We start from the raw sequence: 16,710 nt of genomic DNA, 5'->3' as shown, positions 1-16,710 counted from the left end.
CCCTATGTGGTCTGTACACACCTGTGACTGGGCTTTAGCTGCTCCTGGGCTGCTGGTGAGCAGGGATGTCCCCTGGTTCAGCAGGCTGTGAGGACCAGCTGTGATTTGTGATTATGCTGCTGTGTGTGGTTGTGCTGGTGGGTGTGGTAGATTCCACTTTCTCAGGATGTGATTCACTTCAAGGGGGGGATGGTCCATGCCAAGGTGTCCCACCAAGTTTGGCAGGGCATACTGGGAATTACATTGGGGTGTACTAGCCAAGGCCACCTCCTGGGTATGGCAGAGTAGCAGCCACTTTAGTGGGGCATCTCCTGGTCACATGGGTCCACAGGGGAATGTGGAGGTGGGGTGAGTGGCGCTAGCAAGGTAGATGGCCATGTGTCAGAAATGGTACCCACTGGTGCTGGGCCAGCCAGGTAGATAGAGGGAGAGTAAAATAAAATGATACCTATCAGAAAACTTTCCTTTCTAGATGAAGTTCCTACAGATACCTGCCCCTCCAGTGTATGCACTAAAATTAGTCACTAAATCTCTCTCACACACGACCCAGGCACTTTTCAAACTGCTGCCTCTGTGCTCGGTCTCGGTGGGAGTCATTTGTGTGTAAGCCCTTTAAAAGTGGAGCTTGGGTTTCTTATAGTCTCTGGCTTTCTTGGAGTTAAACCTTGCTGGTTTTTAAAGATAGACATTATTGGGGCTTGTTTTCCTAGTTCAGGTGCTCAGGAGTGGGGTCCCTGATGTGGAGCTTGAACCCCTCACTTCTCAGGGAGTATCTCCTCATCATGCCAGGGGTGTGGGTCCTGATTAGACCATGTCTTGGACTCTTCTACCTATCTCAGTGTAGCTTTTTGTTTATATCTATAGCTGTTCTGAAGCTGCTCTGCTAATCTTCAAGTTGTTCCCAGAGATAGTTTTTCTATATGCAGTTGCAGTTTTGTTGTGTCCTGTGAGCAGGTGAACTCAGGGTTTCCCTTCTCTGTCAACTTGATCCCTTCCTATTACTTCTATTTTAAGAATATGAAGAATCTGGCACAAGTCATTGTACTAGGAAAGTCTTGAATCCCATTCACATACATTAACATGACCTGTTGTTAGCATAGAAATAGGGTAGTTATATTGCAAGGGTTTTGAATATGTCCTTGGATAGTCCTCAAACGTACAGAGGGAGGGATGGAGAGATGGGGGTGAGAGAGGAAGAAAGAGAGTGGGGAGGAGTGGGGCAGGAAGGGAGGGAGGGAGGGGAGAGAGGGGGAAAGGGGGAAGAAAAGAGAGGGAAGGAAGGAAAGAAAGGGCGAGGGATGTTTCAGCTTAGTTTTTGACATTGAAACTATATTCACTTTGTTCCTCATTTTGCATATTTGGTTCTCTACTAGTTTCTCATACATATTTCTTTTCATCATTTAAAAAAAAATCATAAACTGTGAAACTTTGATATGTTTTACCAGCTGTCTGCTTCCCAGGGTTTGTACTTTGTTGATATGGCTCCATTCCCAGAATATCATAGAGCAATTATTTTCTGACACGTTCTTAAAAAGAAGCTTAAACACGAGGCCCTGTATAAACACTTGAAAGATGAACAAGCAAATACACATGAATCTTTATCTCCTTTGATGCTTGGCATAGTTCCTTGCATGTGGTAGAAGCTAAATAATTAATTTTTGAAGTGAATGTTGAATGAAGAGGATTTGGGATCGCATTTTTTTCCCCTTATTCCTTATGCTTCTGTTTTGTGTCAATAGAGGCAACACAGCCTCCAATGCAGAATATCTGGGTTCTGATAGTTGAGTGGCCCTGGGAACCTTGTTTAAACTAACCTTCAAATTCTTCTCATGTGGTTCCAACACTTACTTGGGAAAGTTACCTAGCCTCTTCAGCATCCATTTGCTCACCTACAACTTGGGGGGGATAACAGCACCTACTTCACACAGCTTTTATGAGGATGAAATGAGTCAAAATCTAAAAAGGGCTTAAAACAGGCTTTTTAAAAAACATATATTTTTTAAAATATGTATTTATTTGAAAGATAAAATATTGTATTAAATATTAAAATATTAAATATTAAAATATTGTATTTATTTGAAAGAGAAAGTTAGCAAAGAGAGAACATAAGCAGTGGGGAGAGGGAGAAGCAGGTCCCCACTGAGCTGGGAGCCTGATGTGGGGCTCAATCCCAGGACCCTGAGATCAAGATCTGAGCCAAAGGCAGATGGTTAACCAACTAAGCCACCCAGGCGTCCCTAAAACAGGGCTTAACATGTATTAAGCACTACTTAGGTTTTAGTTATTATTATTAGTTTGATTATCTCCATCTCCCGGGACTGAGAAAAAGTAATGTGTGTCTTGGGCCCATTATATAGTAGATGTTTAATAACTAGTTGCTTTCCTTCCCTTGTGCCCTTCAATTACTCACTGAACTGTTAATTGGCCATGTACATAGAAAATGTGATATCACAAATATTACTCAGCTAATTTAATCAGCTCTTCCATGTTTTTGCTTGGGGTGTGTGTGTGTCTGTGTGTGTGTGTGTGTGTGTCCATACTTAATAGGATTCGCAAGCTAGTTAGAGGCACCATCTCTTAGTCAAGATTCTTTTAGTTCATTTCCTTTCAGCAGAATAGATATCCATGCCCTTTTCACGTACAAACATTTGTAAGCTAAGTCTTCATGATATTAGGATTCAAAGCTCTACTGTTTCCAGTTAGAAAACAGTGGATAAGGTACTTCTCTAAGTTTCAGTGTCCTCATCAGTAAAAGAGGAAAAATAATACTTCCATCCTAATTGGTCATGAGAACTAGAGGATCATCATAGCAGCAATATCCAAAATGTATAATAAAGCACTTACACTGTGCCAGGCACTGTTCTAAGTCTTGAATTTATTCAAAGGGCTTAGTGTGATGCCTCGCATTCCTAAGCATTAGCTCTTATTCAAATCTGAAGAAGTAGGCGTGGCCATACAGAGGAAGGCATGAGCTCCAGGTTAGGAGTCTGAAGGTCTTGGTAGAGCTGGGGTTTGAATCCCATCAGTATGGCTCCAAAGTCCATGATCTTATGCCTCATGTGACTGCTGCCTGTCACTCTGGGACCTCTGTCCACCTATGTTCCAGTCAAACATCTTTTTGCCATGCACCAAAGTTCCTTTTTTCTCTTTTCAGGGCATCTCCTTCCCTTGGAATATATACCCACTACTTTGCGTATGTTGAAATCCTTCCCTTCTCCCAAGACTCTCCAAGCTTTGGAGCCAGTTTTTCCTGGTTACCCTCCTTGGACTCCCATGGCATTTGGGATAGGGGGAACTTGAGAACAGGAAGCTATTTAGGTAACAATGAGTCCCTTACTCTTCACTTTGGAGCCTCCCATTTAATTTGCACTCATGAAGTATTTATGGGACTGATAACTAATTATTTTGTAACCCAGGGTTTACCTCCTGCCCCTGGCTTGTAGAGTCTAGGGAAAGGTTAGGAACATGAACCCCACCATCATTACCTGGTCACTGTCCCAGGTGAAATCCACAGTAGCCCCTAACTCTGAGAGCTATCAGCCTCCTCTTCTATGTCCCATGACGTAGTCTTCTTACCGCCTACCCCCTCTCCACCCCCAGAAGAGAGGAGGCTGGGCAACCTGTTGGAAGCTTCAAGCCTCTGCTAATGGGAACGACTGTTTGTAAAGGCCACAGGACCCTGATGGAAGGCATACACACATGCATGCATGCACATACACAGTCCTAAATTTTATTTTTTAATTTATTTATTTACGAGAGAGAGAGAGAGAGAGAGAGCGCGAGCGCGAGCGCATGCATGCACGTATGCAGGACCAGAAGGAGGGGCAGAGGCAGAAGCAGACTCCCCGCTGAGCAGGGAGCCTGACTCGGGGCTGCATCCCAGGACCCTGAGATCATGACCTGAGCTGAAGGCAGATGCTTAACTGACTGAGTCACCCAGTTGCCCCCACAGTTCTAAATTTCTAAACACTCTTTGAAACTTGGACAGGTTCAATACTGAGCTCACTGTGGGCCAGGTCTAGAAGAGAAAGACCTATACTGAGGTGTGCTAGGATGCTCAAGAGCTGCCTCCAATTAGGGTAAATTCTGCTTCTCTTAAATATAATTTTTGGGCACCTCTTTGTGCTTCATTCAAACTTTACACCATCCACTGTTCCATTCCTGGGGATTCATTAAATGGTTATAAGACAAGGGGAGAGTTCTCATGTGAAGTGATTCCCAGTTCTTTGCAGGGCTCAGTGAATCCTTGTCTCCATTCCATTGTGCAGACTGTCCCCAGAGGCCTTGGGTCATAGTCCACCCATTTGGGTAGCCTGCTGCTTGGACTGTATGAGACCATTAGAAGAAATGGACATTTTAAATCCAGGCATTTAAACTGTAATCCTGCTAAATAATTTGTTTCCTGTTTTATATTGTTTGCATACAAGAGGGGGTGGAAAAAATCCAGAAATGTTTTCCAGTGCATTTCCTTCCTTCCACCCCCAATCCTGCTAAAGATACAGCATGCAGATTTCATGGTGGTAGGGTTATTCCCAAGTGCTAAATTTTTATTTACCCAGTTACTTTCCTGGTAGGAATGGCATCTTATACTTCCTATCACAACAGTGCGAGCAAGTGTTGGGTTCACAGAAGGTGCTCGGGATATTTACCAATTACATACTGATTTTGTACTCCAGTTCTGAGCTCTATGGGGAATGTAGTCAGATATTTTGGTCCACCTAAGAAGACATCCACCTCCATTTTCTCTCCACCTTCCCATTTTTTATCTGCTGAAAGCCAGCTCTATCCTCACAACTGAAATTACCCTTTTGGTCATTGCCAAAAACTTTCATTCTGCCAAAGGAAGTGTGTGTGTGTGTGTGTGTGTGTGTGTGTGTGTGTGTGTGTGGTCATGAATCTCTCTTAAAGGCATCTGAAGCTTCCAAGCATCCATTTGTTGAATCCTTGTCCTTGATGACATTTTCCTGATTCTTCTCTCTACATCTTCTTTTCCTATTGGGCCCCTAGTTTGACTCTGGATTTTGTCCTCAATCTTCTTTTTTCCTATGCTTTCTTTTGTTGAGGTCATTCTTTCTTTTAGCTTCATCTCTTACTCCTCTGTAGATGACTCCCCCAAATACAACTCTGGTGCTGTTTCATCTTTTCTGTGCCCCAGCTCGTGTTTCCAACTCCCACATCAACTGACACCCACACTTCAGTGACTCACATTTCATCACAAATTTAAAATCTCCAATGGTGGGTCTAGTATTTTGTCTACCCCAATCTCCTTTCTCTTCTCCGTGATTCCATCTCTGTTGGTTAAAAATTTCTGACACACAGAAATACAAATTAAGTGGTTATGACTGATCTCTCTCTTTATGCCATCTCTTAGACCCAGTCGGTCATATATGTCCCCCAAGAAAACATGCCTTGAATTTGCTTCCGTTCCCCTGCCAACACTCAGCCTGGCTCTAGCACTTGCCTTGCTGTCCATCTCCGTGACAGGCTCTCTCGGCCTCCCCCTCTTCCTCCTGCCTCTCCCACGCCTGTTTTTTTCACTCTTGCCCTGGCTAAGGTGGCCCATCACATTCCACCTCCAAACATGAGGGTGGTCCCTCCTGCCTGTTCTCAACTAGATGCCCCGTGACTCCCAAGCCCCTCCCTCTGTATCCTCTGTGATGAATGTATTAAATCCTCAAATCAGTAATGAGTGCCTCCCACCCACCTGGCACTCAGGCCACGGCGGTGCGGTAAAATCAGCAGACCAGATCTGTTCCCAGCCCTCCTGGGGCTGTAGTTTCCTGAGCGAGTGAGCTCACTCCCTGCCTTTCCACCTCTGCCTTCGAAAGGCCAGCTTGTCTCACCTCCTCCTCAAAGCTGCCTTCAGCCTCTTCAACCCACAGGGATGAATCCCTTTTCAAAATTCTTACTCTTCTTGCTGTGAATACCCCTTTAGTCATTCTCCAATATTTTCATGTACGTTAGTCTTAACCCCTTACTTGGATTGTAATATCTTTGAGGTCTGCTCTTATTTTATTTTTACTTTTTTGCTATTCTATTTCCAGTGTTGGTCATGTATTATTTGTCATTGTTGTAGTGATATTCATAGTAATTACTACTAGTCTGCAATTATATGTAATTAAGCTATAATTAAAATAATACAATGAACCTGGTGTGGCAGGCAGAGCTTTACGTGCATTTGCTTATGTAATGAATGGCTATTCCATACATACTTAATTGACTTAAAATTTTTAACTCAGTGTCCCCCAGCTGTGGGTCTCAGGAAAGTCACTCCTGAGATTCAGTTTCTTCACCTGCAGTACTGGAAGCTGGATGCCTTTGTGTTTTGTTTTGTTTTTCTTTTTTCCATACATAACTGGATGGATGCCTTCTTTTCAAGATTCTTTCCAGTTCCAACCCAGTGGTTCAATTCAATTTCAATGCATTTCTAGGGAATCTTTACTGTGTTTTCTGCAAAGATTTTTTGCTTAGGAAATATAAAGCAAATATGCCACAGTCCCTGCCCTCCAAAGTTTTTACCATCCATTGTAATAACAGGAAGCCATGGGTGTCTAAGGGATAGAGAATGAGGGAGCTAATTACATCACTAGGAGAAAGCGAGAGTTGCTTCTAATTAAAAGCTTCCTGAAGGAGGAGAGATTTCCGTCCAGTTGAAAGAGGCAGTTGATGGAGTGGGAGTTTGGAGGCCCCTCTTGGCAGAACTGGTGGGCAAAGCAGCTCTTCAGTGATGAACCAGAACAGGGCTGTGTTTAGAACCAACCAACCAGACACTTTGTTGTGTGCTAAATTTAGCAGGTGACCACACTGATGTTGCTACAAAATATAACAGGAGAATCACAACTGCATCACAAAGTTCTGTGGATCTCAGAGGGGTTAGCCATTTCGGTATTCGAGATGCATCCTCAGATTAAAACCACTTAGTTTGACCTCCCCACATGTGGAGGCCCATAAGCTACAGGGGAACATCTGTTCCATTGGTGCTACATCTGGACTCCTGTCACAATATAATATAATTAATTACCATTACAATCAGCTAATAGTAGTGTTCAATGTTAATATTTACATTTCTCCTCATTTCAGAGGGAACTGAAGCAGTTTGCAAATATATTCACATACCAGAAGACAAAAATACAAGAGATGGAGAATGAGAAAACAAAAGTGAGGCCAGTAGAAAAGCTAAATGCTCCAAAGTTCTAAATACTGTACCAGACATAGGCTGTGTAACTGGGGCTCAGCATCTTAGCTACCAAGCATTTTTCCCCAAAGAAAGTTTTCATTTTTATTATAATAATGTGGCATCTTAGAGATTCTAAGCTTATATTCGGAGATTTATTCTTTTTGATCCAAGAGATTTTATGCACACAAGATGATGCTAGGTGCTTTCTTTCATGTTGACTGCTCTTTATTTATGTTAAAGGTTTTTTGTTTTCTTTTTTAACTTATTTGAGAAAGAGTGAGTGTGAGTGAGAGCATAAGCAGGAGGAGGGTCGGAGAGAGAAGCAGGACCCCGCTGAGTGGGGAACCCGATGGGGTGCTCGATCCTGGGACTCCAGAGGCATGACCTGAACTGAAGAGAACCACCCAACAGACTGAGCCCCCCAGGTGCCCCTTGACTGCTGTTTAAAAATGAACACACGAGAAGCAAAAGCTTTTGTGACTTAATGAAAAGGCTTTTTTAAAAAAATATTTGATCTATTCATTTGAGAGAGAGAGAGAGAGAGCATGAGAGTGGAGAAGGTCAGAGGGAGAAGCAGACTCCTCATGGAGCTGGGAGCCCGATGTGGGACTCGATCCTGGGAGTCCAGGATCATGACCTGAGCCAAAGCAGTCGCTTAACCAACTGAGCCACCCAGGCACCCTGAAAAGGCTTTTTGACTGAGTTTCTGTGGCTGTGGGGCTAACATACCAGTGATGTTACTGAGGGGAAACATCAGGATTTCCTCCAGTGAGAAAACATAGATGTCCTTTTTTGCTTCCTTCTAGAAGCTTCTCTGACAACGCACCTCACCTACAAACACTTCCTCCCAAAGCATGCTTTCAGCAGTTTGTGCCCTCTGAGGAGGGCCATCTGCCCAGAGCCACCAGGGACTTCACGCAGTAACAGCAGAGCCCCGAGTGCAGGCCGCAAGCCCCCCATGCCTGGTGTGAGCTGGCTTTGTTTTGATTGATAGTGTGAAGCAGCACGAGCGCTACGGGCAGCTGACCCTTGCCAACTCCACGGCGGCCGACACGGGCGAGTTTAGCTGCTGGGGGCAGCTCTGCCAGGGCTACGTCTGCAGGAGGGACGAGACCAAGACAGGCTCTACCTACATCTTTTTTACAGGTAAACTGTTTGGGGTGTTGGTGGGGTTCTTGAGAGTGCCGGACTTGGCCCAGAGTTAATGGTTCCAAATATCTAATAATGACAATGACAGCTCTCCCTGGTGGCCAGGCTCTGTCGGGTTATGTCAGTTATTTCATGGAAGTCTCACAGGAGCCCTCCAGAGTAAGTTCTGAGATTATTTCTGTGGCTTTCATGGGCAAGTAGAGGTTTAGAGAGATGAAATATGTCCTTAAGGTCATACGGGTTAAGTGGAGGAACCAGGAGTTGAACCCAGTCAGATTCCAGAGTCTGTACCTGCCATGTCCAATATGGCAGCCACTAAACATGTGTGACTATTTATTATTGTTATTATTTTTTTGAGAGTGAGAGAGAGCACATGGGCACACGCTGGGGAGTGGGCTGGAAGAGCAGGGGGAGAAGGAGGGAGAGTATCTTAGGCAGGCTCCATGCCTAGCGCTCATTCTCACCACCCCGAGATGGGGACCTGAGCCGAAATCAAGAGTCTGTTGCTTAACCAGCTGAGCCACACAGGCCTCCCTGTGTGTGGCAGGTTTTATTTAGATAGAAATTATTTAAAATTAAACAATTTAAAACTCAATTTCTGAGCAACCCTTGCTGGGTTTCAAGGGCTCCTTGGCCACACGTGGCTGGTGGCTCTCCTCGTGGTCACTGCAGACAGAGAACATGGCCATCACTGCCCACAGTGCGACTGGACAGCATCGCTACAGACTCGTGGTCATTGTGCTCTCAGGACCCATTATGAGCTCCTTTCTAGAGCCTCCCTAGTCAGAAAAAGCTTAGCTACAGCCTCCCCACCCCCACCTTTGTTCTGAGTACTGTGAGCTGAAGTTTTGGGGGCAAGATTCCCAAAGGTCGTGGCCTGTGTGGTCCAGCCCCCTCCCTGTGCTAAGTGAAGTGCCTGAAAGTATGTGGGTCAGAGGAAACCTCTTCTCTGAGCAGCGTTGGCTACATTCTGCCCGCTGAAACTTGCTCTTGGGGAAAGAGGCATTGTCATATAGCCTGCCGGGCTCTCTTCAGCACGTTCGGAGGGGAGCACAGCTTCCAGGCATCTTAGAATGCCAACCCCTGGTGCTGGCGTTGGCTTTGGCATTTCCGGTGAAGCCAGAATGCTTCCTTCCTGTCTAGGCTGGGGCTTTCTTGAGGGCTGTCTACATCCTGAACCCTTCCACGTTTCAGACTCACACTGGCTTAGCCGCTGTGACCCGGATGATGCTAAACCCTGGCCATTTGTGAGTGTTTTAGCAAAATCTCACATGTTCTCCCATCCCCCCCACATAGCTCCTCTCCGGTGAGAAGACTCAGGAGCACGTGCTCTGTGATTCTGGAGTCACACGGGTGTCATTATCACCACACCCTCAGGAAATAAGGCGAAGCTACTTGACTGTCTCTTGTAGAAATTATGATGCTGACACTGAGGCTTGAAAGGGCAAGGTGACTTGTTCAGTGTTCCATGCCTGGTAGTGAGGAGAAAGAGTCCACTCCTGGTCTTCTGACCTAGGATCTCCTGTTCTTACTGCCTTGATCCATTTCTAGGAGGGGGTGATGGGTAGCTTGATAAACAGGCAGACAGACACTAGCTAGCATAACTGGTGTTGGCAGGAGAATTGCTAACAGTTGTTCACAGGTAATCCCTTGTGATCCTCATTCTGGAATGTGCTGCACAGAATTGCCCACATGCCCTTAGCTCCTGTTATTCTGGACAAGAACTGATAACTATATTTCAGATGGAAGAATGAGGATATCCTGCCATGACTGGCACTACCACATCTTCCTAAAATATTGGGTTTTGAGTTGAGATTTTGAACTGAAGACCTCCCTTGAACAGAACATCGCATAAGGGTTAAGGGCTCTCTTTGAGTTTTGAAGCTGGGTCCTCATTCCTAATTTATGGGATGCTCTCTAGTGAGTCACAGGAAGGCTGAAATATTTACTTCAACTTTAAAGAAACCTGGATCAAAAAGGGACATGACCTAATGTATTGTATCATTTTCGCTTAATGCCACGCCAAGAGGCCAATTGGATTTTCAGTACAAGGTTTAGCATTTATCTTTTCAGGCATGGTGGGTTTGTAAAACCAAGATGAGCTGTTACGGAAGCTGAGTGTCCCGCGGCTGGCTCTGATTCTTCCAGAACATATGCTTCCCCACTACCCACATAGAGAAACGTCTGGCATTCGTTATGTTTGTATGTTTCCCAGAGTTTGATTGCAAACACTGAAGCCTCTTTCTGGCTATTGTTCATTTGTGCAATTTTTGATTAAGTCACTGTCACATGTATTTGATCTTTATGGGGGGACACTATCAGAGGGCTTTTTTTCCCCCCTAACTTCTTATTCAAGTATAATACCTACAAAGAAAAGTACACAAAGTATTAGTATATAGCTCAATAAATTATCCTCAAATGAATATATGCATGTAACTTAGCAGTAGAGTTTTGTCATAGCAAAGTCTTGGGCACCAATTACATGTATAGTAAAACCACATTCATGAGCGTCTTGCTAAATCTGGAGTTTGTTGAAATTTTGATTTTAATTTATAGCCTCTTTATTTAATTCTTGGAAATCTGAATTTCTACGTATTTGGTTTTCTTTCTTTCTTTCTTTCTTTTTTGAAGATTTTATTTACTTGTTTGACAGAGATCACAAGTAGGCAGAGAGGCAAGCAGAGAGAGAGCGAGAGGAGGAGGAAGCAGGCTCCCCGCCGAGCAGAGAGCCCAATGCAGGACTAGATCCCAGGACTCTGAGATCATGACCTGAGCTGAAGGCAGAGGCTTAACTCACTGAGCCACCCAGGCACCCCTTCTTTTTTTTTTTTTTTCAAAGATTTTATTTATTTATTTCACAGAGATCACAAGTAGGCAGAGAGGCAGGCAGAGAGAGAGGAGGAAGCAGGCTCCCTGCTCATCAGAGAGCCCGATACAGGGCTCGATCCCAGGACCCTGGGATCATGACCTGAGCCGAAGGCAGAGGCTTTAACCCACTGAGCCACCCAGGTGCCCCCATGTTTAGTTTTCTTAAAGTAATGCTTGCCATCCACTTGAGTAGCTATAACCGTGTTTGCAGGGGTCATATGTAACCTAAAATTTTTAAAATGAACTTCAGCAAAGTTTTTTGTTGCTGTTGGTAGATGGGATTCACTAATTACAAATATGTTTTTTCTGTTTATTAAAGCAACTGGTGTGGTCACTTTTTCAAAGACTGTTTTATAATACAAGAAGTAAGGTTACATTTTTTGTTTGGGACTTTGGACTCTTCGCTCATTCTCTTGGCTTTGTTTATACATTCAGTTTCCTCTATAAAACCTTTAAAGCAAGGTGGCTTCTAAATCTTACAGACAGAAATTTTCCTTGAAGGCCTTTAATCAAAAGCTATCTTTACTATTCCGAATTCTTCTCTCTGCAAACAGGGATGTGGAAGCACAGAGATTAAGTTGACATATCCAAGGCCATATAGACTTAACTCTGTGTGAACATGTGGGTTTTAGATACAATATTGACCAAGGTGCCCCTTCACTAAGCCTGGAAGTCAGTTAATAATTATTAAGATGGTGGCACAAATCCCCCAGCATGATAGAAATTCTTAGAAAAGATAGAGTCTTAACTGAGCCATGACATAGTCCCTCTTGATCTCAGAGGCAGAGAAGGCCTCCATGTCAGTGAAGTTGGCACTCATGGCCAAAGAACTTTTGGCCCATGAAGACATTTAGTGTATATAGGAATTCTGTCCCCAACGTAAAATATCAGATGACTATGGCACAAAGAGGGCTAGGAAGGAGAAGCCAAGAATAATTATTTGTTTCAGGAACATGGTGGGGAAAATCATGGGGAAAAATAAATGTTTATTTTTAAAGAACATGGGAAAAATTTTAAGTTCCAAGATTTCCCTTAGCAATCACCATAATGTTCCCTCAAAGAATCATCCAGAAAACAAAGGATTTAATGTGCCACGCCAAAAACAAAACCCTAAATCATAGTCCCTTGACTATCCCAAGGAATGGATGTATATGGGCAAGCCAGTCCTTGTTTCTCTCATTACTGTAAGATCAAATGCCATCATCTAGAACTTAACATACAGGGAGAGTGAGGTCAGGGCAAATAGGAGGACATGAGAAACTGACTGAATTCCCCAGCCTAGTGTTGGACGAGCAGAGCATAGAACCTGAGACTAGTGGTTTCCTTGTCTGTCCTTACTTAATTCTCTTTCCATTGACCTTGGCAGGAATGAGGTCGTCTGGGCTGTGAGTAAGGACAGGTGAGGAGGCCAGCACCCTTGCTAGGCCGGACCTTTCAGAGACTCCGCTGTGCTGGGGAACCATTCTCAATGGGCAGTTACAAGCATAGGCTTTGGGGCTAACTTCTCCAGAGACACAGCAGATTTTTCACAAGTCTTAAAATTGCTTTTTTTTTTTTTTAAAGATTTTACTTATTTATTTGGGAGCGAGAATGAGAGAGAAAGCATGAGTGGAGAGAGGTCAGCAGGAGAAGCAGACTCCCTGCTGAGCAGGGAGCCTGATGTGGGACTTGATCCCAGGACTCCAGGATCATGACCTGAGCTGAAGACACTTGCTTAACCAACTAAGCCATCTTGGTGCCCTTAAAATTCTCTTAACATAAGGAAATCCATCTCCTTCCCTGCTTTCTCATTGGACTAATTCATGAGCCTGATTTGGGCTTGACCTAAATTTTTTTTTGGTTCCTTTAAGGAGATGGGAAGTGAAATCTTTTTTATGAGAAAAGGAAAAGCATTTAAAAATAGCTTTTTCTACGCATAAGGAGTGTCTGAATATATTGCCAGTTCCCTCTCTGTGTCCCGAGAATGTAAAAATCCTTAAGGTACTCTTACCTTTTTGCCCCCAGAATTAATAAATCTCTAATCTTTCCCTTTGCAGAGAAAGGAGAACTCTTTGTACCTTCTCCCAGTTACTTTGATGTTGTCTATCTGAACCCGGACAGGCAGGCTGTGGTTCCTTGTCGAGTGACTGTCTTGTCGGCCAAAGTCACACTCCACAGGGAGTTCCCTGCCAAGGAAATCCCAGCCAATGGAACAGACATTGTTTATGATGTGAAGAGAGGCTTTGTGTATCTGCAACCTCGTGCTGACCACCAGGGGGTGGTCTACTGCAAGGCGGAGGCTGGGGGCAAGTCTCAGATCTCAGTCAAGTACCAACTGCTCTATGTGGAAGGTAAGGCTGCCTCTACCACTGCCTAGAGTTTAACCTCGGCCAGTAGCCAGTATCCGGTATTGATGTTCCCAGCTATGGAAGGAAATCAGGAGGCACAGAATGCTGTTCTTAAAGTCTCCCCTACTGTACCGCCATTTCTAGAATTGCCCGTGAACTGACCCAACCCCTTCACTCCCTTCATCCACTGCTCCCTCTGGTCCTACTTCTGTGTAGGACCATCAGCCATTCTCTAGTATTTCCACCTGCTTAGAACATCCTCTCTGGTGAGAACATCCTCTTTGTTGTATCCAAAATCCGTGGTCTCCTAAGGGCACCATCGCTCCCCAACTCAAGGTCAGGTTCTTCCTGTGCTTATTCTGGCTTCCTGATCCTCCCATCCTCTGTTAGGAACCTTAGCTCCCCTGGGCATTATGGCTCCACCAGCTTTCTCTTCTCCTTTCCAGTCATTCCCTTTGTTGGCTCATTGTCCTCTTTGTCTCACTTTCTGTGACGTCAGCTGCAGTTCATTGGGCCTGGTTCCCTCACCACTTCATCTCCTCCACCTCAGGCACCCCTCCTTGGGCTGCAACTTCAGCCTGTCCTCAGCTACTGCTGCTTCAACTGGAGAATCACTCACTGAATCCGACCTGCATCTCCACGCACAGCCTCACCCCTGCTCAACTACTGCTCCATGTTCCGTGACTCCTCTGTGCCTGTCCTCACCTCCACCCTCCTCCCCAAATTCTCCAGTGCCCTCCTGCCCCCCCACCCTCCCAGCTTGGGGTCCAGGGCTTCACACTGCTATGCTCTCTGTGGTGCCCTCAACTCCTTGCCCACCTGTTCCCTCACTGCCAGGGAAATACCACCCTAGAGAACATGACTCTACCCTTTCTCCATGACAAGAGCTACTGGAAAATCCCATGGATGGGTAAATTCAGTCTTTTCCAGCAGATCTCACTTCCTACCTCTTGACACAACTGAAGTATCCTCAAATCTCTCCATTAGAAATGGAAGTATTTTTCTAATGTGATCATTTTAATGAGGAGTTTCAATTCAGTGGATTTATATATGAAATACCTTTTTCTTCACTTCCTTCAACTCTGCTGTGTTAAAAACCTGCTTTCCTAAGGGTAGCGAAGTCCATTAATGATATCTCAGTCTACTCTACATCCAACGGGCACTTTGGGTTAGTAAGACAGTCTCATTCCTGTCTCTAACACTGTTCATTTACAATCATTAACTCCACACTTGACCTGACACCCGCTCCTGCTCTGTCCACCAGCATGCAGGCAGCACTGGTGATGCCATCATCTTGGAGTGGGGGTTTGTAGTGGTGGAGGGAGACAGTCTACCTCTCCTCCGCTCCTCTCCCTGCTCTGGTGCTGGCCTTGGAGGAGAAGGAGAGAGCCTGCAGCCCAGAGACATTTGTTTCTTGGTGGTATTTACTGACCTGGCTTATTATGGAACCCAGTGCGACAGATGGTGGCTCCGAGGTCTTGCCATGGGATGATAAAGAATTTACCCCTAAGTAGCCCCTGCAGTGAATACACCTGTGTCAGACTCAGCCCCACCCTCCTTTTGGACCCTCAGCTAAAGGCCTCTGCTCTTCTCATGTACCTCTTTGCCCTGATCCACAGTGTGGTCTTGGAAAGGATATAGTCCTTGATGTCTCTGTGTCCTTCTGTTCCCCTGGCTCTGGAGCATGTAATAATGAGGAGCTCACAGCAGGGACACAGTCTGGGTCTCCCGTGCCCCTAGCAGCTCCCATGTACCATCATTCCCAGTGCTCTCCAGCTCTGGGCTGGTGGCACAGGCACAGCCAACAAGCAGATCTTCTGTAGAATAATGTGGTGTCCTCTTCCTTTAACAAGTGATACTCTTGGGGCTCCCTCTCCTGACTTCCGGGACCAAAAGCACCCCCTTGCCAGCCCCTTTAGGGGAGTGGAAGAAATGGTTCCTTTTCATGTACTATAGTCCTTCAACAGGGACTTGTCTCTGTTGAAGGACTATAGGAACTCTTCTGTGCCTGGGGGGAGTGGTCTGTGTGTTGGGGGTCGGGGGAATCCTTCTGCAATGCTGCTGCTCGAGCAGCCCTGGAGAGGCATGAGTGGCCCCAACAACAAGCAGTTCTCCGAGATGAGAATTTGGATACCTTCATGCCTCTGGTTTCAGCCCTGGGACTTACTCAGTAAGCCATGCCCCCCAGTAACGCTGCTGCTGAGTAACTTTCAGAACTTCCTTGACCAGCCTCAGCCCTCAGCTAAGGTCTTCTCTCTTTCCCCGTCACAGCTAAATACCCTGAAAGAGTGCTCCCCGTTCCCTGTGTTTCTCTCCCTCCTACACGCTCCGCATCTATCTCCCTAGTATCCCACCAAATGAGCTCTTGCTAAAGGCCTCGGGACTCCCCGGACATCAAATCCAGTAGATAAGTTTCTGTCTTCATCCTATTAGATTCTGCCACACCGACGTGAAATGCCTCTTCTTCGGCTTCAAGTTTTCCTACCTTACCCCCACTTTCTTATTCTGCTTTGTCAGCATTTTGCCTCTCCCAGCTTGTCAATGTTGGAGGTCCATGGGACACCCTTCTTTCTCCCGCCTCGCTGTCCTGCTGGCCAGCCTCAGCCATATCCAGGCTCTGCTTCCTGTCTGCTCACTGCTAGCTCCCAAGTGCATATGTGTGGCCCAGATTTTCGAATGACAGCTTCAGGCCTGTCTGCACTTGGACGCCTCATGGGCCCTACCTTGAACTCCGGTCTTCCTCCAGGGTCTGGTTTGGTCAGCTTTCCCGGCCTCAGTGATGGTGATACCATCACCCACATGCTGGCTCAGGACTGGGAGTCAACCTGACAGCCCTGTCTCCTCCCTCTCAGGCCTTTTCACCTTTCCATCAAATCATTTTCTTTTTTTTTTTTTTTTTTAAGATTTTATTTATTTATTTGACAGAGAGAGATCACAAGTAGGCAGAGAGGCAGGCAGAGAGAGAGAGAGGGAAGCAGGCTCCCTGCTGAGCAGAGAGCCCGATATGGGACTCGATCCCAGGACCCTGAGGTCATGACCTGAGCTGGCAGCTTAACCCACTGAGCCACCCAGGCGCCCATCAAATCATTTTCACATCATCTTTTCGTGCCCTATTTCTCCCTATCCTCACTGGAAAAAAAAAAAAAATTCAAACTATTGAACTTCTCTTCCTGGGACTAATGCAACTCT

The 16,710-nt window shown here is 45.4% G+C and overlaps 1 protein-coding gene across 1 annotated transcript in view; it reads left to right on the top strand.

Moving 5' to 3' along the window:
* PDGFRL (platelet derived growth factor receptor like) overlaps nucleotides 1–16,710 on the top strand; it is a 67,840-nt gene that overhangs the window by 48,128 nt on the left and 3,002 nt on the right. The window contains exons 3-4 of the mRNA XM_082715608.1: nucleotides 8,172–8,323; nucleotides 13,231–13,524. Coding sequence (XP_082571734.1) covers nucleotides 8,172–8,323; nucleotides 13,231–13,524 — 446 coding nt within the window. The remainder of the gene's footprint in view (nucleotides 1–8,171; nucleotides 8,324–13,230; nucleotides 13,525–16,710) is intronic.

Source organism: Mustela nivalis (assembly GCF_964662115.1).
Source record: "Mustela nivalis genome assembly, chromosome: 20".
Classification (NCBI taxonomy): Eukaryota; Metazoa; Chordata; class Mammalia; order Carnivora; family Mustelidae; genus Mustela; species Mustela nivalis.
This window is presented reverse-complemented; position numbering and strand designations above follow the sequence as displayed.